This window comes from Protopterus annectens, chromosome 2.part1 (genome assembly GCF_019279795.1).
Source record: "Protopterus annectens isolate FY-2018-M chromosome 2.part1, PAN1.0, whole genome shotgun sequence".
Taxonomy (NCBI): domain Eukaryota; kingdom Metazoa; phylum Chordata; order Ceratodontiformes; family Protopteridae; genus Protopterus; species Protopterus annectens.
In genome coordinates, this window is record NC_056729.1 from 1,382,742,360 (window position 1) to 1,382,769,186 (window position 26,827).

The window sequence follows — 26,827 nt, forward strand, 5'->3', positions numbered from 1 at the left end:
ATAAACCTTTCTACCCAATCTATCCAGCATCCAGGAGTCTATCAGAAGGGGTAGGATTTTTAGCAGTAGAAGCCTTAATGCCCTTGGGCCCCTGAGAAATAGTCTCTGGATCAGCAATAGGATTTTTGAAAAAGAACTTGTGGGACTCGGGAACCCTGTAGTATCTGTCAGGTTTACTAGGAGCAGGAGGCAGGGGAGGCCAAACTGGATTCCGAGAAAACATCAACAATGTCTAGTACAGGAGGAATAGCCAGAGGCCTATGCTGAGGTAGAAGGAGGAAATCCCTAAACCTCTTTTGAATCAAAAAAATCCTGGCTTTCCCAGTGAAAATGCTCCCTTAAAGTATGTAAGGTTTCTCCAAAAGAAAAATCCTCAGGAGGGGAAGCAGAGGGAAAGAATCCTCTGCATCGGAATCCTCATAAGTAATTAAGGACAAATCCAGGTGGTCAGAAGAAACAGAATCCCGATCAGAATATTCATAATCAAGCTCAGCCCTAGGCCTCTTGGGGGGGGGTTGACTACCCCTGATTACAGTTATTAGATCTTCAGCCATTTTTATCATTTGTTTTTTAGGCATAGGGGCCTGAGCATGTCGCCTGGGCATCAGTTTTTTAGAAATGGATCAAGATTTAGGCCTTAGTAATAAAGGAGGTGTCAATTTAATATACAAGTCCGTAGGCCTGAATACACCCTCAGAAGCCAGTGCCTGCACAGCGGCTCCAGACCCATCCAAGGTAGAGACATCTGTGGGTTCCACAGTTGAAGTATCTCGCAGCATACCAGACTCTGAATGGGCCTCAATAGAGGCCTGCGAATCAGAAGTAGTGGGCATCAGGGGCTGCAAAAGCGCCTCACTGAGTACCGGCGAACTGGCAACTGGCTTAGGGGAAGCATCGATGGCAGTTTTGGACCTCTGCGGCCTGTCTTTATCTTTGCGTTTTTTTGGAATCCTGGTAGTCTGATGGCTAACTGACGACATTTCTGGATAATTAAACCGAGAACCGAAATATTTAGAGACACAAATATACCGACGACGGATAGTGCGCTGACTAAATAAAGCACAAAACCGACAGCAAGGTATGTCATGGTCAGGGCCTAGGCAAGAAATACAGTATGAATGAAAATCTTTATGAGGTATTTGCTTTCCACAAGTAATGCAATTATTAACTTTTACTGACATTGGTAAGGAGCAAGAAAAAAAGTTTCCCCAACAGGGTACTTAGCTTTAAGTTGAAGACTTCGGTTCTGAAACTCGAAAACGAAAATTTCAGGAGTCGACCGAGCGGCACTTGCGAACTGCTTCTGCTTCGGGCACCGCACGGCAAGAAAGACTGATGTAATGGCGTCGGCTGCATGTTTCATACCCCCTGACGACCTAACGTCATGGAAGAAGGGACAGCAACCGACGCAGGACCCAAGACTTTGTTAATCAGACCGACTGAGGGCAACCTGCAAGCAGATTACCCAAATGTAATAACTGGAACAGTGAAACACTAAGAACATCCTCCTGGAGCACCTCTCTATCTTGATATGATGGTAGGTATCCTTGAGGTCTACTGAGCGCATCTAACTGCCCCTCCTCAGTAGAGGTAGAATGGACTCCACCATGACCATCTGGAATTTGGTCCATTTTTATAAAGGGATTCAATTTGTTCAAATCAAAAATATTGTCCTTGTTCTTTGATACCATAAAGAAACTTGAGTATGCTCTGGCTCCTTGTTGGTCTTGAATGACTTGATTTGACAGCAGTTTCTGAAGCTCTACTGCTGCCAGCAGTCTCTGATGGGGTGGAACATCTGGGGAAGATTGTGACAGAGTTTTGGAATTTCAAAAAAGGAATAAATTTACCTCTGGATACGACTAACACCCATGTGTCTGAGATGCTGGCCTGCCAAACTTCTGGGAAGAGCAAAGCAACCCCAGAGTAGGATAGGCAACCTTTCAGGGTTGCTGAAAGGGCCTGCTAAAGAAAGCTCTACATAAGCCCTGGTTTTTGGTTTTGGGGACTATTGCTGCCCTGTGGATGGCACCCAAAATGCCCCCCACCAGCCCCAGGTGGAACCCTCAGACGGAGCATCCTGGGGAAGTTGCTATGATTTTCTAAGGAAAGAATGTTTGCCACCCTTCTGATTCCTGGAGAAGGTTTGCTGAGGGGTAGCAAAATACACTCCTATGGGGCACAGTGTCTTCGTAACTTGATCACTCCAAGTAAGAGTGTTTTGAACCTTAGGCCCAAACAGGGAAGAGCTATCACAAGGAGCATTAACAAAAGATGCCTTGAAGCAGTCCGCAAAGTTGCACAGCTGCATCCAAGTGTGGTGCTGCATAGCAATTCCAGGGCCAACTACTCTGGAAATATTGGCAGTTGACTAAGAGTAAACAGCTGAGTTTCCAGTGTCTTCTGAACCTCCAGAGACTACTAGGTCTTAAGATTCCTCGACACATCAGCCACAAGATCACACTGAAGTGGGTCTGGGTAACCTGGTAAGTTAGTCAAGGCTAGTTCCCAGAGCAGAACTCTTCCTCTTCCATCTTCTAAGCTGAAGGAATCTTCATTTTCCTGAAAGGCCACCTCCCCGCTTCCTTTGTATGAGGAGGCTTCAGTAGCAGAAGTATGGGAAGGCTCTCTGGATTTCATGAAAGCCATGAATATCTGTACTATTTTTAGGAGATCTTGAGCTTTGGCCTGAGAAATGGCTGGAACCGGAGTGAAGGAAAAGAAGTGGTTCACTTCAGTTTGGGTGTCTGCTTGAAAGGGACAACCTGGGGCTATAATCTGACTGCGACTTTGGTCAAGGTTTCGGTAGTTGAGTTAGACAGGGCGTCTCCCTCAAGACTCAACATGAACACTGGAACCGGACAGCAGCAGACCAACATCAGACCTGACCAACATCTGTGTTGTGATAACATTGGTAGGTAGGGCCTGTGACCATGGTGGCCTCCTGTGAGGTCGTGTCAGAGGGTTTGGATCTAGAAGTAGCTGAACCAAGGGGGTTGCAAAGTTGCCTCAACCTTAGTCAGTCGACTCAGGGAACACAAACAGAGCTTTCTAGGAAATGTTGGAGTCCTTGGTCTTTTTGTCTTTCTGCATCTGCTTTCTTCAGAATGATGCTAGGAGAAGCTGTAGTTTGCGAAGGCCCTGCTGTAGCAGTGGATTGTGACACCACTGGGGAAACCGAAGAGTACCACCTCATATATGTGGGCTAATACCTAGCCCCATGTTTGAGGGTTTTCCCATGGAATTTTGCACAATCATGACAATCACAGATGTCATGCTGAGCCACTACACAGAACAGAAAAGAGTGAAAATCTTTATGGAGGACTTGCTTCCCACACTTCAAGCAATTGCAGGCTTTTTTTAAATATTTCAAAACAGGATACTTATCTGAATAGAAGGCTTTCTGGAAAACAAGTTGACCAATGGACTGCGAGCATTGTGAACATAAAGTGTGTCAGACTGCACAGCTAGAAAGAATTGAAGATGGTGCCAGAAGCCCTTCTTATACCCTGAAGTCCAGATGTCTGTCAGCTAAGAGACCCCAAAAGTTCCTCACCAAAAGGATAAAGGGACTCCAAAATCTGTCATATGCTGCCAGATTGAAGAAACTCCAGCTCTATTCAGTCGCATACCGTCTGCTCAGAGGTGACATGTGCCTGACATACAAGGCCATGTCCAACCCGGAATTAATGGACATGCTCCACCTCAAAAAATCCAAATCCACCAAAACCACTAGAGCAAGCGACTTAAACCTTAGCACGGATATAAATAGGACGTGCTGGAGGGATAGATTTATCACTCAGAGACTCCCTATGCTGTGGAATAAAATCCCGGTCCATGTGAGGCAGAGCACCTCGCTGACTCTGTTCAAGAGAAATCTAGACCTGTGGATGGGAGATCGTAGGTTTACCCCAGGAATCAACTCTGTGTCACTGCTGGACAGAGGCACAACAAACTAATGGGCACAGTATTTTTTCATATAAGGGGTGGCGTAAGCCACAATAATTTGGGCTAGGCTTATAAATGCCTTAGGGCAGATAGCCTAGTATAAACCTATGAACCTATGAACCTAAGGATGATGCAAAGACTTTGGAAAATGGGCTGGTCATGGGCTTCTGCATGGTAGAAGGACCCAAGAATTAGTACTGCAACATGTCTTTGAAGAACATCAGCAGGTAATACCAAAGTCTCTGACAAGAAACTAATTCCTTGGAAGTGCAGGACATGGTCAGCTTTTTTGGGACTGAGGCTACTGTGTCTAGGTTCTTCCAAGGCAGTCATAGTGGGATCCTCTAAAATACCCACCAAAATAAGGGCAGGCAAAGAAGACTATCGAGTAAAACTAAACATTTTCTGCAGAATCCAATGTGGAGAATATGCCTGGCCAGTGGATTAATTCCCTCTACTGCATCATCACCAGATCCTTTTCAAAGTTGGGGTCATCAAAAGAGAAAGCAAGGAAGTCAGAACACCCTCCTTCACCCAAGTCAGCAACCCTTGGAATCTTTACAGGAAGAGGAGTGTCCAAAGGTGAGGAATACTTTATTTTTGCAGCTGAAATTACCTGAAGAAGCTTCAGAAAGGACTCTACCTGCATGACAGCTTGCAGAGTCTCAGACTCAACAACAGGCCTTTCTGGTGCCAATGATGATGCCAACTGAAGCAACAATATAATTCAGGTGCATTACAGCAAAGAATGCTACTGGCTCAGAACCAAGACTTGAGGTTAACTTTTTTTGTGCCAGACAACGTAGGTCAAATCATGTGGCAGACAGACTGATGGCAGAGACACTGGTGATAAAAGTATCCAAAGCCAGCATAAACAGCTTAAGTTAAAGTACCAATTCAAAGGCCACTTCTGAAGCTTAGAAGCATGGTATTTACATTGCCAACACTGCATTGTTCGGGTCAACAACAGCAATGAAGAGGCTATCAAGTCAAAAGATTGATAACTCAGCAAGCAATGAAAATATGATACCATACTGGCGTATGCCAGTAATGTCAGGGCCAGTGTCTCAAAAATGAAGACCAACAAAGAAAACTTCAGTCTCCTGGGTTCTACAACATAAAGTGTGGCCAACTCTACATTCCATAACCAGAACATGAAAGGGGAAAAAGACACTAGAAAACTTATGGTGAGCACTAAAGATCTCTGAAATCTTGATATATTTAAAATTAAAAACAGCTGAAATTTAAGGCTTTGGCATTGAGGCTACTTCTTTATCTGATGCCAATTCAAACACCACAATGAAGGCTGCAGATCAACTCAACAGAAACAGGAGAAGCACTACTGGTTCCATGTCCTTAAAAGCTCTTTCAAAGACTGGAAAAAGATTCTTGGATTATTTGGTGCTATATGTTTCTTTTTGACCATTTCAGAAGCATCATGGCCGTGAATAACAGAAGGTCTCAAGATCAAGAATGAAAAGTGTGCTTCAGCAGAATCAGAAGGCACACAAAGATCGCATGTGCAAGTTAAATGAAATTGGTAATTTCTGTGTTGAAGAGAAGAGGAAAACTCAGTTTCTCTGAGATTACGTCATACTTCAGCTCTCCTCTCAACACAATCCTGTATTTAATTTTCATGTTTTCTTGTACATCTTAAATGTGTACACTCTTCCATTTTCGAGACAGTTTATTTTCCAAGCATGTTATGGAATTACAGTTGAGATCACAAAGCAATGTTCTCAGTCAGGAAAGTAATGTTCTCAGTCAGGAATCTATCACCTCTGAGTACATGTTCATTCAGAAAAGTTAATCTCTGAAAGAAAGTGAAACTAAAGCAATAATTACCATTTAAGTTACACGTTTATATGCATTTATACAGAGTAAATAATGCACAGATGTAAATTAAAGTGCAGTAATGTACAGCTTACCTAAGGTGTATGCTGTAAAACTGAAGAGACCTGCTAGAATCCACACACAGTTGGGAACATGTTCTCTGTCAGCTTCTGCAAAGTAAGATCCAGTATCAATAATGCACATATTGTTTTGACAAAAAAATAAACTTTACTACAGTACGTAAATACAAAACTAATTATGAGAAATCACATACATCCAACTCCTTAACTGCAGTTTCAGTAACCGTACAAGGTAGCCCCTGCAAACACATTACTACTAATCAAAGCCTTTTCAAAAAGTTATGGTTCGCTGTCATACATTATCCAAATTATACACTAAAATACATTCATCACTGTTCAGATTTCATCCATTCCTATTATGTAATAAATGTAATACTTCTGCCTCCATACTGCGCTATCACTCTGTACTCAGAGTACTGACGCTTACCGCTAGTGATTCACCATGAAATGAGATCCAGCAATCAGAAATGCCATGACTTAAATAAAACATTAAATTCTGTCCTCATCCTTGCTTTCTTTAAATCTACTTATTTCTTCAAAGAATTAGACTTGTTTAAGGATGTATATGCTATTGACTAAATAAGCTTATACCAAAGGTCCAACATCTCAAGACCATCTATTCTGAAGAGTGACTCTGCTTCTCTTTCTGACCATTTGCTGGGACTGAAATTATTATAGGTGGACAGGTAAGGTAGATCTGCTGCATCACATGGACTTCTCCTAACAAGACATACTGCCAATAATTAAACTGTTGACTAGGTCAAGTCAATCTTTTTACTGGCACATCAACCATTTTTCAGAATAACCTACTGCTGTTTACAGCAAAGCTCTAATGTCATTTTCTTCAGTAGAAGGTATCTTTCTTTTACCAAAAAAGCTACCAAACTCTGATAAGCTGCTGGACCACAGCCTGCAACAAACCAGCTTCACCCTCAAAAGTCACAGCAAAAGGATCTCCAGTTTGATTTGCAACTGGGCTGCCTTGTGTGTAGGGTATGTACATCACCTTGTCCCTACTCTTAAAAGACATGCAGTACAGTGACCAGTAATAATCCACACTTTTAGTATGTGTACAATGTAGTGTGAATGAGAAAGTACATTCTACAAAAGACCAGTAATATATGTATAAACGAAATTCAATTCCTTGCACCCAGTGACTGACAGGATAGGTTCTAACATTCCCCATAAATCTGCAAAAGGTAAAGTAGGTATCACAAAATGAAATAAACAGTCCTGAATTTTCTCTAATGTCAAGTACATGCATATTTAGTGTTCCCTGTCCACACTCCCATGCATGACTGTACAACATTCAGCACTGCTATCTGCCTAGTTTCCAAAAGAGCTTTGCCCAGAGGCATTAATTGCACGTAAAACAAGCAGCAAATGCCAATCAGATTTTTAGTATTATTTGTTCTCTTTTCCAACAAGATACGGTCTTCAAATTTTCTTTCTGAATACAAGTTATGCACATATGCTTACTCTACAATGAGTAGTCTATGCTTCACAAGACGCAATGAAAAAATTCGGCTGGAAGCAAAAAACACCACCCTGATAAGCAAACTTGATGTTCTTCTATGACTCTGCAGCAATGATGAATAAATACAACACTATGCTCCACCCCAAATTGTTTAAAAAAATTATTAAATAAAAGTTTAATTAAATAAAGAAAACTTTAAAGTGTTAACAACTGAAGTGTACAATCTCTCTCCCCTGCTTGGGTTTGTATTGTATTTGCTGCTATGATTCTTGGGTACCTCACTCTTGAGAGTGACTTGAGATTTTTTTTCCTAAACGCAAAAATACAAACGCATCCTCAAGCTAGGCCACACGTGTTATGCAACATTATACAACGACCCCCCCATTAATATTAAAAAATGTGCACGCTAATTGGTCAGCGTGCACGTTGTAAATCAGAGATATAGTAATGGAAAAAGGTCCGGTTGCCCGGACCTTTTCCATTACTATAACTTTTTTTACAGCAATGGAGAACGCAAGATCTCCGTTGCTTCACACTGTCTCACTATGTTAAATGAGTTTAACATAGCGAGACAGCTTTTAAGAAAGCAACGGAGAATCTCCGTTGCTTTTTTAAAAGCTGTCTCGCTATGTTAAACTCCTTTAACATAGCGAGACTGTTTGTAAAAAAGCAACGGAGATCTTGCTTTCTCCGTTGCTTTTTTCAAAACTATCTCGCTATGTTAAATGGGTTTAACATAGCGAGACAGCTTTAAAAAAGCAACGGAGATTCTCTGCTGCTTTTTTTTTAAAGCTGTCTCGCTATGTTAAACCCATTTAACATAGCGAAACAGTTTTTAAAAAGCAACGGAGATCTTGCTTTCTCCTTTGCTTTTGCCCACAGCTCTGATGTACTGCGCAGGCATATGCATGCGCAGTACATCAGAACTGCCGCAGAATACCAGACAGCTGCGGAAGGGCAGCAAGGAGGCATTATACAATGCCATTATTTAATAAAAGTAATTTTTTTTTTTCTTAAATAATGTCATTGTATAATAGCAATAACCCACTTCTGAGTGTGGGTAATGCTGGATTTACCTACGGTTGGCTTTGTTTGGCCACTCGGGCTTTGCCCTCGTTACCAAACCACACCAACCGTGGGTAAATCCAGTATTACCCACACCCAAGCGTGGGTTATTGCTGTACTGAAGCACTGCCACACAATCAACGAACTGTAGTAGTAGTAAAGTACAGTTTTGTACCTACCATAAATGTAGATGTCCGAACAGGAATGCATCTGCAGTCCTTACAAATGGGTTGTCCTGTCGTCAGGCAGCCCTTCGGTCGGCCGGATTCCAAAGTCTGGGTCTGGCCTCGGCTGGTGTCGCACTTCACCCGACGTCATAGCTGCAGTTCTTCGGGTATAAAGGCATCAGCCGACGCCATTTTCCTCAGTGTTTCTTGCCCCAGATGCCAGTTGCCCTCTTGGATAGCTAAATTTTGGATAAATGCCAATGTTTCCAAATAGTAGAAGGCAAACACAAAAATAAGCATGTATGTACATATATACAAACAAATACACCATAAGAAATCCCCCCCAGCTAGCTATTAGATGGGCAAATACCCTAGGAATACCACAGAGGGGAAAGGAGGGTGGGTAATCCTGACTGCAGATGCATTCCTGTTCGGACATCTACATTTATGGTAGGTACAAAACTGTACTATGTCCTTCAAGGATGCATCTGCAGTCCTTACAAATGGGTAGAATACCATAGCCAAACTAGGGGAGGAGGAAGAGGAAATTATGGTGTAGTTAGGATCCCTTGCAAAACAGCAGTGGCAAACCCTGCTCGGGATCTAGAGTATAAAGGTAAGTTATAATGCTTGGCAAATGTATGCACGGAGGTCCAAGTAGCAGCCTCTATAATGTCCTTGGTAGCCACTCCTCGTAAGAAAGCTGTGGTAGTGGCTGTAGCCCTTGTAGAATGAGGCCTTATGTTCTGTGGAGTTTGCTTTCCATGGTAGGAGTAACAGAATCTAATGCAATTTCCTATCCACTTGGAGATTGTCTGTTTTGAAATTGCTTTTCCTTCCCTTCCTGTTGCATATGCTACCAGAAGCTGGTCAGTTTTCTATTGCCCTTGGTTCTGTCCAGGTAGTAGCGCCAACTGTCTATGTACATCCAAAGTATGCAGCAGTCTTTCCCCTGTTCTGTGGATTGGGAAGAAGGTAGGTAGGTGGATTGCCTGGTTTAAAGACACTCTGGATACCACCTTAGGCATAAATGTAGGATTTGTTCTCATGGACACTCTATCTTGATGAAAGATTAGGAAGGGTTGTACTGCCATTAAAGCCTGTAGCTCAGAAACCCTTCTTGCTGAGGTAATTGCCAGCAGAAAAGCAGTTTTCCAGGATAGGTGTTGAAGATCTGCTGTTGCTGCTGGTTCGAAAGGGGGGAGTGGCAATTTTTCTAGCACAAAGTTCAAGTCCCATGCTGGTAATGGTGGTTTCCTAGGAGGTTTTACAATTTTAATAGCTCTCAGAAACTGCCTGAGTAGAGGATCTTGAGAAGACAGGGGGATCAAAGCTGTATTCTGCAGAAATAGCTGATGCATGTATCTTGATGGAGGAATAGGACAGGCCTGTATGGAAAAGCTCTGCCAAATACTCCAGGATGTTGGCAATGTCTACCTTTGACACATCTTTTCCCCTTTCAGTACTCCAAATGAGAAACCTTTTCCATTTTCCTGCATAGTTCCTTCTTGTTGAGGGTCTGCGGGCCTCAAGGATAAAGTCTTTAACCCTTTGGGATAAATCTGGGTTAGTTGCTCTTATGTAATGTTCCAGGCAGTCAGCTGCAGAGTTTTCAGGTTTGGATGCAGGGTGTTGTAGCCGCTCTGAGTTAACAGCAAAGGAATCAAGGGTAGTGTCCACGTTTTCCCCCGAGACATGCTCCTCAGTAATGGGTACCAATGTTGTCTTGGCCAGTCTGGAGCTATCAGAATGATCCTTGGACGTTCCTCTTTGATTTTCAATAGCACCTTGTGCATCAAAGGAAGAGGTGGGAATGCATATGCGGTCAGGCCTTTCCAACTGAAGGATAGAGAGTCCACCTTCCAAGCAAGTGGGTGGTACGTCCTTGTGCAGAATTTCTTGAGCTGGTGATTGAGTGGGGATGCGAATAGGTCTATTTGTGGCAGTCCCCATTTCTTTGTGATGACCTTGAAAATGTCCGGGTGTAGCATCCATTCGTGAGCATCCGAGGTAGTTCTGCTTAATATGTCTGCTAGGATGTTTTCTTTTCCCGGTACAAAAATTGCTTGTAACTGAATGTTGTAGCTCAGAGCCATATTCCATAGGTCCAGTGCCATCCGGCATAGAGGGTATGAATGAGTGCCTCCCTGTTTGTTGATGTACCGCATGACTGTGGTGTTGTCTGTCCTTATCAACTGCCCTCCTTGGAGGAATGGTCTGAAATTCTGGATTGCTAGTTTTACTGCCAGCATTTCCTTTTGATTTATGTGCAGGTGCAGCTGATCTGGAGTCCATAAGCCTTGTATGCACTTGTCCAGCATGTGGGCCCCCCAACCGAGGTCTGAGGCATCCGTTGTGATGGTTTGGCTTGGTTGAATGCTGTGGAAGGGCAAACCTGGGTTTGACTGGCATGCCTGAGCCCACCATAGGAACTCTTGCTTCAGGCATAGGATTAGTGGTATTTCGGTTTCTAAGCTGTGCCTGTGTTGAGACCATAAATTCTTCAGGTACCACTGTAGCTTTCTCATATGCAGTCTGGCATGAGGGACCAGGATTATGCAGGATGCCATGAAGCCCAAGGCCTGCAGTACTTTCCTTGCTGTTAGTTTGTTCTGCTTTGTTAAGGCCAAGAAGTAGAGAGGAAGTTGTTCTTGTTTTTCTGCAGTTAGGAATGCCATCTGTTTTACTGTGTCCAATTCTGCATCTAAGAAGGTTATTCTCTGGGATGGTATCAGTCTTGACTTTTTTATATTGACTGTATATCCCAGGGCTTGCAGTAAGCAAATGACTCTTTGTAAGTCTTCTGTTAGCTTGTTTTTGTTGTCCGCTTGTATCAGGCAGTCGTCCAGGTATGGATATATTTGGATTCCCTGAAGCCTGCAGTGAGCTATTACTGATGCCAGGCATTTCGTGAACACTCTGGGCGCAGTAGATAAGCCAAAGGGCAATGCTGAGAATTGATAATGCTCTGATCCTGCAAGAAATCTGAGGTATCTTCTGCAATTTGGTCGTATGGGGACGTGCAGGTATGCCTCCTTGAGATCTAGAGTCAGCAGCCAATACTCCTTGCCCAGCATGGGAAGAAGTTGCTGTAGGGTCAGCATTTTGAATTTTGGAACAATGATGAATGTGTTTAAAGCGGACAGGTCGAGAATAGGCCTCCAATTTTTCTCTTTTCTTGGTACCAGGAATAGTCTGGAGTAAAATCCCTTTCCTTGTTCCATAGATGGTATCCTTTCCATACCCTTTCCACAGCTCTCATCTTTGCTAATTGAGCTATTTGTTTTAGAGCTTCTGTCTTTTGATTTGGTGGTAGGTTTGGCATTCCTCTTTTTCCTGGTAAAGTATGGAAATGAAACCTGTAGCCTTGGTCTATAGTTTGCAAAATCCACTTGTCTCTTGTGGTATAGTGCCAGTTTTTTGAAAATAAGGCTAACTTTCCGCCTAAGGGTGCTGCTATTTGTTCCCTGGTAGGCGGTGCCAGAGCCAAGTCACTGTGATTGTCCTGTTGCAGTGGTAGTAGTTGTGTCTGCGCCTCGTTGGTTGTTACCTTGCCACTGGCGTCCCCTGTAGGCACCCCCTCTGGATTGATTTCTGCCTCTTGAACGCCTATTCCTGCCTCTCTGAGTTTTAGAGGAGTCTGGAAAGGACCAATTTTTGGAAGGCCAGTTCCTGCTAAACCTTGGAGGCTGAACCTGTAAGAAATATTTCACTGTTTGTACAGATTTTGCCTTCTCTTCCATTTTCTTCAGTACCTGTTGAGCAGGAGAACCAAATAAACTGACCTTATCCATAGGAGCATCTAATAGTTTTGCTTTAACATGATCCGCAAGACCTGTTCTTTCAACCATGCATGCCTTCTTATAACTGTGCCAGTCATGGCTGATCTAAAGGAAGCCTCCAGTGCATCATAGCCACATTTTAAAGAATAGTTACTAACCTGCTGAATGTTATGCACCATTTCTAGAACATATTTCTTATCTAAAGAATCATCAGAGGACAGTTTCTTAGTTAACTGATCAAGCATAAACTCCTGGTATTGGATCATATGAAACTGACAGTTCAATGCCCTAGCTGAGAGAGTAGCAGAGGTGTATATTTTTTTACCCCATCTCTCTAAGGACCTGGATTCCCTTTCAGAAGGGAGAGGGTTTTTAACTGAGGTCGAAGCTACTGCCTTAGGCCCTGGGAGATAGTCTCGGGATCTGCAAAAGGAGCCTTGTATAAATGGTGATGAGTGTCCGGGACCCTGTAGAACCTATCGGGCTTAGCAGGGGCAGGAGGTAAAGTATCAGGAGCAGTGCAAGCATCATTAAATGCATCATCTACAACAGGAAGAACTGGAGGTATAGCTAAAGGCCTATGTTGTGGTAAATGCAAAAAGGTCCTAAGCCTTTTCCTTGAATCTGAGAAATCTTGTCCCTGCCATTGGAATTGCTCTCTCATGGCATGTAAGGTTTCCCCAAAGGAAAATTCCTCTGGTGGAGAGGCAGAAGGAATCGATTCCTCAGCATCGGAGTCTTCATAGGTAGAAAAAGGAGCCTCTGGATGGTCTGTATTGTCTGCATCATCAGAAGAATCATCTGAGGACACTGGCTCAGGGGGCTCTGCTCTAGGTCTCTTTTCTGGAGGAGGTTGAGAGGCCCTGTCTGGGTGAGATTGGGATCCCCTTATTAAAGAGATGAGATCCTCTGCCAGAGTGAGCATTTGGGAACTGGAACTGGGCCTGTGAGAGGGGGGCTTAACAGGCACAGACTTAGAAGTTTTGGCTGCTTTAGCCCTGGCAAAGGCCTTTATGGACATGGCTGCAGGCGGCCTAGCAGCACCACGTGCAGGGGTTGAAACATCCAAAGGGATGGTGTCCGATAATTCTTGTGAAACCACAGTAGCAGGTTGAACTTCAGAGGCCGATTCAACCAGGTTAGAAGGGGCCTCGGTAGTAGTCACGGATTCGGCTGAAGATAGAACCGTTTGCTCGGTTTCGGCGAAACCGAGACACTGCGGTTGCTTAACCGGTTTCGCGAAACCGCGGACCGCGATGATGTCGGTCCTTTTCTTCGTTTCTTAACAACTTGTGAAGTCGGAGGATCCGGCGGCATTATGTACGCAAAATCTGAGCGAAAAACTGTTCAGCAAACTCCGACCAACGTCTAAGCGTCCGTCGGTTGAAAGAAGCACAGGCTAAACAAGCTGCTACGTCGTGGTCTGGGCCTAAACAAGGTAAGCAGTAAGAGTGGAAATCTTTATGAGGTATTTGTTTCCCACAAGTTAAACAGTTATTCACTTTTTCTGACATCGGCTGAGGCAAGAAAGAGTCCCCAACGGGGTACTTAGCTTTTTAGAAGTCTTCGGAGTAGTATTCGGTAGTAGTAATCTCTGGATCTGACCGACCGGCACTTGCGAACAGCTTCTGCTTCGGGCGCCACGCGGCAAGAAAGACTGAGGAAAATGGCGTCGGCTGATGCCTTTATACCTGAAGAACTGCAGCTATGACGTCGGGTGAAGTGCGACACCAGCCGAGGCCAGACCCAGACTTTGGAATCCGGCCGACCGAAGGGCTGCCTGACGACAGGACAACCCATTTGTAAGGACTGCAGATGCATCCTTGAAGGACATCAAGCAGGAAGTAGGCACTGACATTTGAATTTCAATTTCTTACCCTACCTTTTGCAGACATAAGGTATTATAGAACTCATTTTATGAGCACTTGGGACTGCTTCCACCACAGTATATAGTTCACAAAAACTAAAGTACAAACTATAGCATGTTTGCACTCCACAATTCATTGTTATTAGTACTCTGATGCAGATATTTTACAACAGTATGTGAACTTCACATCATGTACAAATACAGGCACTGTTCAACCACCCTCCCCATTTAATAAGCAATACTAAAATATTTTGTGGACTTTGGATATCTCTAGGAAATTCCTAATACAGAAGTTGGGAAACCCCCTGTACAAAGCCAAGTTAATAGGTCTGCAATTGGGATGATACTTCATTCTTTTCCATTTACTTATTTTTCACTGAGGTTTTTATTAGTGGCACATTTCATCTTCAGTGATACAGACTGTGGCATCATTAGCTGCACTGGGAGAGTGCTATAAAACATCTGATCCTGTCAGTTTACTCATTGGCCACAGAGTGCACTCAGTTTCTGCAATTCAGGTACAAAGGCCTGGATCGTGCACTGGTACAAGAATAAATGAATGCACACTTGCACTCCAACAGCAGCAACTACACTGAGAAGCTGTCCAGACACAGGGGGATGGTCCCAGTACTCATGACCCATCGAGGAGGGTCCCCTCATGTAAGCAACTGATACAGTGGCAATAAAAATAGAAGTTATGTTCTTACCATAACGTTCCATGTTAGTTGTCTTCTCGCCTTCTTCTTGCTGGATGGGTTCGGAGCCGACCTCGGCTCCGACTCGGCCACTCTAAAAGCTCGAGAGTTGGTTCCACCGGCTCGAAGCTCCCCTTATAGCCCACAATGCTAGGCGTGAGTTACCTCAGATCTCGTTTGTAAGCTAGGCCCAGCTTATAATAGTAACAGAATAACTATAAACAAAGTCCACCTCTATAAACCAGGGAGAAGAGAAGGGTGACCTACATCCTGATCCAGGAAAATATGCACAGCAGCATATACCTAAAGTAAAGAGGTGGTAGAAAGAGAGGTCACAATCAAAACTCCTCTAGGTCTGTCCAGGCCAGGGGGAAGGAGGGTGGGGCCTTAAGAAGAAGGCGAGAAGACAACTAACATGGAGCGTTATGGTAAGAACATAACTTCTATATGTTAAGTTGTCTATCTCGCCTTCATTCTTGCTGCCTGGGACCCCGTCCCTAGCACCTTGTCCCGGGTGGCCTAATGGAACAGACTCTTGAGAACAGTGGAACCAAAGTTAGCTCTATGCCTAGAAGCTAAATCCAACTTATAATGAGAAATGAAAGTGTGAGGAGTAGCCCAAGTAGCCGCTGCACAAATGGTGTCAATAGGCAGTCTGTCTTGGAAGGCTATAGAAGTAGCCAAAGCTCTGGTAGAATGGGCTTTAGGTTTGTTAGGCAGCTTTTGGTGTCTAATTTCATAAACAAGGGAAATCAGAGATGTTAGCCATCTAGATAATGATACCTTTGAAACTGAAAGTCCCTTTCTGCCTTCTGCATAAGAGACAAATGGTCAGATTTTCTGAATTGTTTAGTTCTATCCAAATAGTACCTTAACTGACGATGAACATCTAGCCAATGCAATTTTTGTTCAGACCTGTTAGAATATTCTGGAAAAAACACAGGGAGGTCAATGGTTTGATTTAGGTTAGGCCTTGAGGCTATCTTAGGTAAAAAGACGGGTTGGTTCAGAAGATACCCTGTCCTTATGGAACAACAGATAAGGAGGTCGACAGCTGAGTGCATGAAGTTCTGAAACTCTTCTAGCTGAAGTAATAGCTACCAGAAAGAGTGTCGTCCATGATAGCAATTTTAAAGAACAGGAGGCTGCAGGTTCGAAAGGGGAAAGAATCAAAGAACTAAGAACTAAATTTAGGTCCCAAGGAGGAGGAGGATTTCTTATAGGAGGTCTGAGTAGAAAAACTCCTTTCAAAAAGGCTTTGCAAAGCTTGTGGGACATTATGGCAGACTCTGAAATGCCCACATGAAAGTTAGAAATAGCTGCCAATTGAACTTTAAGGAGATGAACCTGCATGGAAGAGTTCAGCTAGAAAATCAAGGACCATTTGGATGGAAGCAGTGAAAGGATCTATGTCCCTTCCTTGAGCCCAATAGGCGAAACGTTTCCACTTACTCAAATAAATCTTTCGAGTGGAAGATTTATGGGAAGCTATCAAAATATCTCGAACAGAGTGAGATATTTGAGGAAGCCTGGCTAAGGTTGGAATTGGAGGAACCAAGCAGTGAGGTTCAGAGAGGAAGGGCGATGAAACTGACCCGACTGATGGATCAAAAGATCTGGAACTAGGTCCAGATGCCAAGGTCGCTCCAACAGAAAATGATGTAGAAAGGGGAACCAAACCTGTCGAGGCCAGTAAGGAGCAATGAAGATCAACGAGGCCTTCTGAGCGATAGCTTTCTGTATCACTTGAGAGATTAGTGTGAAGTGAGGAAATGCATACAGAAGTCCCGGGGCCAAACTTGGACTAGAGCGTCTCTGCTGGGCTGGCCTGGTAAAGGGAATAGGGTGAAATAATCTCTGCACTTGCTGTTTTGGGGAGTAGCAAAAAGGTCGCAGCAAGGCTGACCCCACTTGAGAAAAATTTCTCTCACAACAGAGTCTTTCAGAGACCACTCGTGAGGCATGAGGATAGCTCTGCTCAACTTGTCCACGATTTGATTGGACTTCCGGGATGTGCGTTGCTATCAGAAACCGCTGAGAAGAAATCGCCCATTGCCACAGTCTGAGTGCTTCTCGACACAGGGGGTAGGACCTGGTTCCGCCTTGTTTGTTGATATACCACACTACAGACATATTGTCCGTCTGGATTGCTATCGTTCCCAAGGGAAGAGAGTCTTGAAGAGCTTGCAACGCTAAAAGCACTGCTCTCATCTCTAGAACATTTATGTGCAAGTGGCATTCGTCTGGTTGCCATGTGCCCTGGACAGTTCTGCCCTGATAATGCCCACCCCACCCGATCAGGGAGGCGTCCGTTGTCAGAGTAGCAACCGGAGGGGAAGGAACAAAGGGTCTTCCCAATAAGAGCTGAGGGAAGACATCCACCACAGAAGATGATTTCTGCATGTTTGCGTAATCATAATGGTGTGGGACATCGGAAGTTGCTGGTATGACCATTGCGTGAAGAGCATCCATTGAAGGATTCTCATGTGGAATCTGGCTAATGGAAGCAGAGGTATGGCAGCCGCCATAATCCCCAACACTTTCAGAACTAACCTGGCTTTGATTCTGTTGCTGCTGAAGGAGCGAGACCAGTTTGTGTATGTCTGTTATTCTCTGATCTGTTAGTCTCGCAGACATATTGACTGTGTCTAGATTTGCGCCTATGAAGGTAATAGTACGACAAGGCGACAAAACAGACTTTTCGCAATTTATTGAAATGCCTAAATTTTGACAAATGCGAAAGGTGTAGTCCCTGGCCATTATAAGAAGATGCTTGGTGGGAGCTGTGAGGAGCCAGTCGTCCAAATATGGAAACACCTGGAATCCTTGACGTCTCAGGTGAGAAGCTACCACTGCCATGCATTTGCTAAACACCGGGGGCAGTGGTGAGACCAAAGGGCAGGGCCCTGAATTGAAAATGACTGGTTCCCAGCCTGAAGCGGAGGAATCTTCTGGGCGTCTGTTCATTTTATGTGATAGTACGCATCCTGAAGGTCTATAGAGCACATCCAGTTTCCCTTTCCCAATAGGGGAAGGATGGACTGCAGCGTGACCATCCGAAATCTTGTTTTCTTGACTGACTTGTTCAAGATACTGAGATCCAAAATTGGTCTCCAGTCCCTGTTTTCTTTGGAACTAAAAAGAACCTGGAGTAGATTCGGATCCTTGCTGGTCTGCTGGAACTGGCTGAATTGCTCTTTTGCAAGCAGCTTTGAAATTTCCAAAGCTGCAAGATCCCTTTGAGCGGTGGAACATCTGGAAAGGATTTTTTGATTGGTTTGGAATGCGGACGAAGGGAATGGAATAGCCTTCGGAAATGATGGACTGTACCCATTTGTCTTGAGTCAGGGATAGCCAGGCTTCTGGGTACAGTGACAATCTTCCCCCGACTGCCTCCGAAGGTGGGCAGTCGGGCAACACCTCAGGGATGCTGAAAGGGCTTATCAGAGAAGGTTTCTCGATTGCCCTGGTTCTGCGGACCCCCCCTGCCTCTAGGGCGACGTCTACCATTGTTGTTCCCCCCTCTGCCTCTGGCGGGGAACAGACTCTGTGCGTCAGGCGAAGTCCCTTGAGATTGTTTGCGGAACCACATTTTTCCACTTTTCTGGCCTTTGGGGTAAGGCCTAGAAGGAGTAGAAAAACGGACTCCGACGGCAGAAAGAGTCTTGCCATCCACTTGGACCAAAAAGAGATGATCCATCAAACGGGGAATTAGTGAATGACGTTTTAAAGGGGTCCGCAAAGTTGCATAGCCGCATCCAGGCATGCCTGCGTAAGGCCACACCTGTCCCTGCGTCCCTGCTCACTCCATCAGCCGCATAAGAAAGGAGGCGCATGGAGGAGTTAGCTATGGAGTTCAGGGTAGCCAGCTGAGTGTTCATCTTGTCTTGAAAACCCGCAGCCGTAGGATCCTTCAACATGTCACTCGCTTCTTTGATCAAGTCTCTTTGAAGACGAGTAAAATGGCATAGGTAGTTCAGCGAACGCATAGCAAAGGTCGCTGACGAGAACATCCGCTTCCCATACCTGTCCATAGACCTAGATTCTTTGTTAGGGGGATGAACAGGCACTGAAGGATCAGCTAGTTCCTTCTTGGTGGCAGCAGCTACCACCATAGCATCCAAAGAAACACCTTTTGTGAGAAATTGCTTGTCAGTTGGTGCTGTTATAAATTTGGAAGGTCTCCTGGGGGTAGGGTCCACTGAATCAGGAGCCGTCCAGGCCTTCTTTGCAACCACCTGCATGAGGGGACCAAACGGGGGGGACACCCAGGAGGTGGAAGGGCGAGCCAAGCGCCTCAAGATACACAGATTCATCCTCCGAAGGGTTAAGGACTGGCCAATTTCCCTCTGTTTCAGGATCTCTAGAATGTCTGCGAAAGAGACATCTTCAGAAGGGGCGGGGAACCCTCGGAATCCTCTAAATCTGTGTCAGAGGTGACAGACTCAGGTGAGTCTATGTGCTTCCTCTTACACTTTCTCTTCCTAGGGGCTCCCCTGCCAATTCAGGGAGGCCTCGGGAAAGAGGATGAGATCCCACAGGGGATTCTTGAGAGCTGGCTCTCTGCGGTCTGGGATGAGGGAGTGAGTCGACATAACCAAAGGCACGAGAGGGAGGGTGGGCCGGAGCCGACTGTGGAGTCTAACAAGGTTCCAACACACTCCGCATGACCTCGAACGCACCCCTGTCTGGCAGAGCCAGAGGTCCCCACTCCGAGAAGCTGAGAACCTCCCTCGGCACCGACAGAGATGGCTCCGAGGCCGATGTCGGAGCCGAACTCACCAGCGCCGAAGCACAGAGAGGGAGAGGGGGGGTCGGACAAGGGTCCGATGCCACTCACCCCTCGAGCCGAGGAAGCCGGTGCGAGATTCTTCAAAAGAAGAAATGAGCCGGCAGGAGCCGAAGACAATTGTATCGGCTCCGGCTACCACAGTCTCGGTCCCGAGACGCCCCGGCTCCGAGCTCAAAGGAGTCAGAGGAGGAATATTTATAGGAACAAGTTGAGGCATCGACTGATGAGTCGGACTCTGGAGCATTTGGGCCAGTGCCTCGGACTTCAAAAGTCTACTCACTACCCTCTGGAGGTCGTGATCTGAGAGCCTCGATGACCTGGAGGAGTGAGATCTGTGGCTCCGTTCAGACAGCAAGGGAGATGCTGGAGCCGAATGAACGGAGCCAAGGGGCGGTGACCTCGATCTCTTTCTAGATGTCGGCTCCGATGGTCTGATCGGAGCCGACCCAGAATCTCTAATGCCTCGGCTCCGGCGGAGCGGAAACCAGATACTGCAGTCAAAGACTCGCCGGCTCCAGCGGAGCCGATGAAGCAGTAGAAGCCTTAGGCCTCGACTCTGAAGCTGGAGCCGAGGTCTTGGAAGCCTTAGAAGGTTTCCCCGATGACACAGAAAGGGAACCTTCAGGCTTAATCAAACCCCTTAAAATGAGTTTCTCTCCTGCAGGACTCTAGGGCTGAAGCCATGGCATACAGCACAAGAGTCCTGCAGGTGTAAAGGTCCCAGGCAATACACACAAGAAGTGTGACCGTCTGTCAGAGACATTTTCTGACAGCACGAGTCACACTTCTTGAAGCCGGAGACCTTTGAATCCTTGGACATACTCAAGGAACCGAAGTGTAACCACACACAGAAAACACACACACACAGATTGCACTGATAGGGGTTTAAAGGGAATTATTTAAACTAAAGGGTAAGTTAAGTTAAAACTCCCTAATCAAACACATACACACCCTAAGGATAGGGAAGGAAGGGCCCAAAGGCCTTTGGGAAAGAACTATAAGTTCTTTAGAAAAAAAAGGGGGCTGGATAAAAGGTAGAAGGGATAATATCCACTACACTAAGGGGAAAGAAAAATACACTAAGCTAGCTTAAGTCTAAAGAATTTAAACTAGTCTAACTTTCACTAACCTGGAGCCGGTAGAAAACACACCTCGATCGCTGTAGCGGCAAACGAGATCTGAGGTAACTCACGCCTAGCATTGTGGGATATAAGGGGAGCCTCGAGCCGGTGGAACCAACTCTCGAGCTTTTAGAGTGGCCGAGTCGGAGCCGAGGTCGGCTCCGAACCCATCCAGCAAGAATGAAGGCGAGATAGACAACTTAACATCATCTGTTTGAACACAGACAGCCCTCCTCAGTGGGTCTAGAGTAAAGAATTCAGAAAATGCAAGCAGCACATGCTGAGAAGTCCATCCTTAAATAAGGTATATGTAAGATAGAATGTCTCACTGAAGTAGGGCATAATGTTTGGCAAATTTGTGAGACAATGATCACATGACTGTCACACACATTTGAAACCAGCACTAGCAGTGGACACACACCTAATGAATTGGCTTTGTGCAACAGCAGCATTTTTCAACAAGTAAATCACTACCCAATGCCTGAAAGATAATACAACTAGCAATACGCCTGGAAAGAGTTTTGTTTGCAATTGCCAGCCCTTACATTTCCTTCAACAAGAGGACAGGATGAACAGCTGTTCTGACTTCTTACACATATGAGACTTGCTGCTAACAGAATTTTGGGCACCAATGCACATCTAGAACGCAAATAAGTTTTTCTTCCCCAAGAACTTTTGACACCACAATCTGGAGAAAACTGCTTTCCTTTCAGTTCCTTGTAGCTTAAATACCTGCAATTGTTTTTCTGTGCACCTTCTCAACACATTGCTTGCTCAAGTGTGATTTGATAGTGGTGTAATTGGTACTCATACTGCTTGTGAAATTTGATAATTTAGACTTCACAAAACAAACTGTGCATACATGAAAAGTACAGTTGTGTACACTTGCCATAAATGTAGATGTTCGAATGCATTCACTGTTGCAGTCATTACATATGGGTTATCTGCTTGCAGGTAGCCCTCAGTCGGCCTGATAAAGTCTTGAGTCCTGCGTCAGTTGCTGTCCCTTCTTCCATGATGTCAGGTGTATAAAACATGCAGCAGACTTCATTACATCAGTTTTTTCTTGTCACAGATGTCAGGTGCCCCCCTAATGGGAAGCAGTTAAATATAAAAGTACAATGCTATACCTCCAACAAAAAAGCAAATACACCAAAAAGTTTTTAAGCATAGTAAAGGAAAGTAGAGGCATACGCAAAATAAGTTAGGGGGCTGGAGGGAAGGTAACCAGGACTGCAACAGTGAATACACTCAATCATCTACATTTATGGTAAGTGTACACAACTGTACTATGTTCTTCGTGTTTCACTGTTGCAGTCATTGCATTTGGGTACATTCCCAAAGCTGTTATTGGGAGGAGGAGTTTTGGATTTTAATGGAGGAAAAAGGCAGGCCCTTGTGAAGCATCTCAGTTAAGTATTGTAAAATCTGAGGTAAATTGGGCGCTGCTGTGCTCATCCTTTGAGATTGGTTCCAGGCACAGAATCTTTTCCATTTTTCATCATAAGTTTTCTAATACTAGGCCTCCTTGCCTCTAAAATGATATCCATCACAGGTTTACTGGGGATGGTAAAGGAGAGATTAGGTAATTAGCCAGGCTGCAAGATTCAGTGTTAAAAGCTGAGGTTGCAGAATCTGGTTCTCCTGCTGGGACAACAGGGAAGGAGTCTGAGGCAGGTGCCATGGGGAAAACCGTGACACATTGCGCAGGAAGGAGTAACAGTGTTGGCGTGGCCAATCTGGAGCAATCAAAATCATCCTAGGTTTGTCCTGTTTGATTTTTAGTAGTACTTTGGAAAGCAGAGGTGGGGGGGGGGGCATAGACTGATAGATTTTTCCATCTGAAGGACAGAGTATCCACTTTCCAGGCTTGTTTGTGGGGAGTCCTTGTGCAAAATTTGTCGGATTGGTATTTCTGGGGAGAGGCAAATAGGTCTATATCTGGGCTCCCCCATTTGCTTGTCAACCTGTTGAAAATCCTTGGTTCCAGTTTCCACTCATGTGGGTCCACGTGGCTTCTGCTTAGTATGTCTGCCAGTGTATTTAATTTTCCTGACAGGAATCGACCTTGTAGGTGCACTTGGCAGCTGAAGGCTGTGTTCTACAATCTCATGGCTAGTCTGCAGAGGGGGTAAGAATGTGTACCCCCCCCCGCTTGTTTATTTACCACATAACAGTGGTGTTGTCCATCTTTACCATTAGTTGTCCTGGAAGAATGTGGTCCTTGAAGGCTGTCAGAGCATTCTGTACAGCTAACATTTCTTTTTGATTGATATGCAGGTGCATTTGACTTGGGTTCCATTTGCCCTGAATGCACTTCCCTGCCAGGTGAGCCCCCCATGCATAGTCTGACGAGTCTGTTAGGGTTTGGGCAGCAGGGGGTGGTGTGAAAGGTAGTTCCTTATTTTGGTGGCAGGCCAAAGGAACTCTAGGCGCAGGCATAGGCGCAGGCAAGGTATGATAGGAATCATTGCTTCTAGATCGTGGGAATGTTGACTCCATAGGCTTTTTAGATACCACTGTAGTTTCCTCATATGCAGTCTTGCATATGGAATTAGAAGAATGCAGGAGGCCATGAACCCCAAGGCTTGCAGTATTTGTCTTGCAGATAGCAGGGTTTTTGTGGCCACTTGTTTGAAGTAGGTTGTCAAATGAATTTGTCTCTCTGGCATGAGGTAAGTCATCTGGGAAGTTGTATTCAAGCTTGCTCCCAGGAATATAATTTGTTGACAGGGTACCAGGTGAGATTTCTGTTAGTTTATGGTGTACCCCAGACAGGTTAGAACCATTTGTACAAAGGCAAGATGGTTCAAAAGTATGTCCTGGCTTTCTCTGCCTGAATTAGACAATTGTCCAGGTATGGGTGTATTTGAATATTTCTTTGAAGGCAGAATGCAACAACTGGAACTAGGCACTTTGTGAATACCCTGGGGGCAGTAGATAAGCCAAAGGGCAGTGCAGAGAACTGATAGTGTGTGCAGCCTGCTTTGAAGCAAAGTTATCTTCTGCAGGATTCCCTGATTGGGATGTGCAGGTATGCTTCTTTTAAATCTAGTGTTGCCAACCAGGCGTCTTTGCCTAGCACAGGAAGCAAATGGTGAAGAGTCAGCAGACCTACTACCCCCTCAGCTGATAAATTACCAGCAGAATACCTCCAAATAGGAGCCAAATCGATTGCCTTCCCAATCTCTATATTGATCAATAGAACTATAAAAGAAGGCACCATTCCATCTATTTGGAAAATCTCACACATCATCCCACTTCACAAAGGTGGTGACTCTACTGAGTTCTCCAACTATCGTCCTATAGCTCTACTCTCTCCACTTGCTAAAATTATGGAGAAATGTATCCACAAACAATTAATAACTCACCTACTTCAGTATAATCTCCTTGCTAACTGCCAACATGGATTCCGGCCATTTCACAGTACTACCACTGCCTTGCTATCTTTTACTAACTCTATCAACAATTATCGTAATAACAATATTCTTTCCTCAGCATTCTTTGTAGACCTATCTAAAGCGTTCGACATGGTTAATCATGAACTTCTCCTCCACCAACTTAAGTCCCTCTCACTGGACAATCTTGCTATGAACTGGTTTACATCATACCTAGAAAACCGCAAACAAGCAGTTCTCTGGCAAAACCATCTTTCTGATCTCCTTCCCACCTCCCTAGGTGTTCCTCAAGGCTCTATTTTAGGTCCACTCTTGTTTTCTATTTTCATAAATGACCTTCATCTCTCTACTCCACTCTCCACCTGTATTCAATATGCTGATGACTCCACTATCATCTGTTCTGCCTCATCCCAAACTGAACTTCATTCTATCACACAAAAAGCCTTTACCACCATAGAAGAATGGTTCTCCAAACACTGTCTTCTCCTCAACCCCAAAAAAACAAAACTCTTGCTCTTTAAACCCTCTCATTTGTCTCCCCCACTTCATTTTACACTTACATCAAATAACAATACTGTTATCTCTCCTGACCCTACCACCAAACTTCTAGGAATCACTTGACAATCAATTAAAGTTTGACACTCACATAAACATTACAATAAAATTGAACAAAAACTTGGATCCCTTTATAGAATAAAACCCTTCTTGACACCAGTTGCCAGAACTACAATAGCTAGAACCCACTTAATTTCTACCTATTATACGCTTCCTCAATATTCAACAATCTTTCTACAAATAATCTTAATAAACTAACTAGAGCATACAACAACATCGCCAGATTTGCTACAAATACACCTTACAGGACTCATCACTGTCTGAACCTAAAACAACTAGACTGGCTTGAATTACCTCACCTATTACATTTTAACCAACTTATAAGCCCATAAAGCCCTATACCAACCAAATAATATCCCTATTCTCTCTTCCTCATAAAACCATATAACAACTTGAAATCTACGCTCTGCTAACAAAATGTTGATTCATACTTCCTTATCTAACAACTCAGCAGGTGACTCCATATTCTCTAACTCAGTTGGTAAAATATGGAATCAACTACCACAAGACCTTACAACCCTAACCTCTCTCCCACTATTTAAAACTAACCTAAAACTTTTCTTCTCCAACCACTGGTTATGTACTTGTACTAACCCTGCCTAGCTGTTATTCTCTAATCTATCTGCTACCCACATAACCTATTTTTTTCCTTTTCTACTTTAAATCTTTAAGTACCCAATCTATACTCAAATCTTCACTCTTAATTTCTATCTCAGTAGTACTACTTACCAAGCACAAAACCTACCAGATACTGTACTTATATTTCTCTTTGTATACTATGTTAAACTGAAGATGTATTACTCTATATTAATGCCATCTCCTAATCATTAGCATCATATGTTTATATATTTTTAGTGTATTTCTGTTTTTAGATGTATTTTGTGTGTTACTTTTAGTATAGTTTTTAGTATGTTTTAGTTTTGGAGCTTTTCTCCCCGGGCCTCCACTGAAAATGGACATGTATCCAGTTGGACTAGCCCGGTCAACAAATGTAAAATAAAAATAAAATAAATAAAAAAATCTTGAATTTTGGAATCTCCAAAAAGGTGTTTAGTGTAGACAGGTCCAGGATAGGATGCCATGAATTTACTTTTCTGGGTATCGGGAAAAGTCTCGAGTAGAAACCTTGTCCCTTTTCCTCTTCTGGTACCAACTGAACAGCCCCTATGCTTAAGAGAGAAAGTACTTGTTTTTGGGCCTCTGCCCACTGATTTGGGGGGTGGTAGGTCCAGCCACCAGTTTGGTGTTGGCAACGTGTGGAAGTGAAATCTGTATCCCTGTGACACTATATTTAGAACCCATTTGTTCTGGGTAATGAGCTCCCAGTTCTTTGCATGAAGAGAATCTTTTCCCCTAAAGGGGCAGTCAGTTGATAAGTGCTTGGAAATTTTAAAAGGAAGTAATTGAGACAGTTTACCATGGAGTGAGTCTTATTACTCCCAGATTTGGAAGTAGAGGCCCCCCACTGCTTAGTCCTATGTGTCCCCTGGGACTGAAATTAGAAGTTATGTACTCACCATAACGTTCCATCTGAGTAGGTGTATTCATTTGTCTGCAACCTGTGGGTTATGGATCCGATATCGGATCCGAACCGGCATGGTTTACCAGCTATGGATCCGAGCTCTCAGCTCCTCCCCTCACCCATAATGCCCTGCTCTCCCTACATGACCTCAGATCGAGTTTGCCAACAGCAAGAACACCCTGAAAAGGGTAACACATCATATGCAGGAAACTGAAAAGGCCAGGGGGATAGGAGGGCGGGATGGTTGCAGACAAATGAATACACCTACTCAGATGGAACGTTATGGTGAGTACATAACTTCTAAATCTGAAGTAGGAGATTCATTTGTCTGCAACCTGTGGGACAGAGTCCCCAGCTACCTGAACCTTGGGCGGCCATCATGGAAGGATATTCCGGAGCACCGCAGAGCCAAAGGATGCTCTACCCCTAGATGTAAGATCCAACTTGTAGCGGGAAATAAATGTA

The 26,827-nt window shown here is 44.3% G+C and overlaps 1 protein-coding gene across 1 annotated transcript in view; it reads right to left on the bottom strand.

Annotated features, from left to right (window-relative positions):
* Positions 1 to 26,827, bottom strand: part of SELENOI (selenoprotein I) — a 1,061,441-nt gene that overhangs the window by 805,533 nt on the left and 229,081 nt on the right. Inside the window, exon 4 of the mRNA XM_044062854.1 lies at positions 5,877 to 5,951. Within this exon, the coding sequence (XP_043918789.1) occupies positions 5,877 to 5,951 (75 nt within the window). The remainder of the gene's footprint in view (positions 1 to 5,876; positions 5,952 to 26,827) is intronic.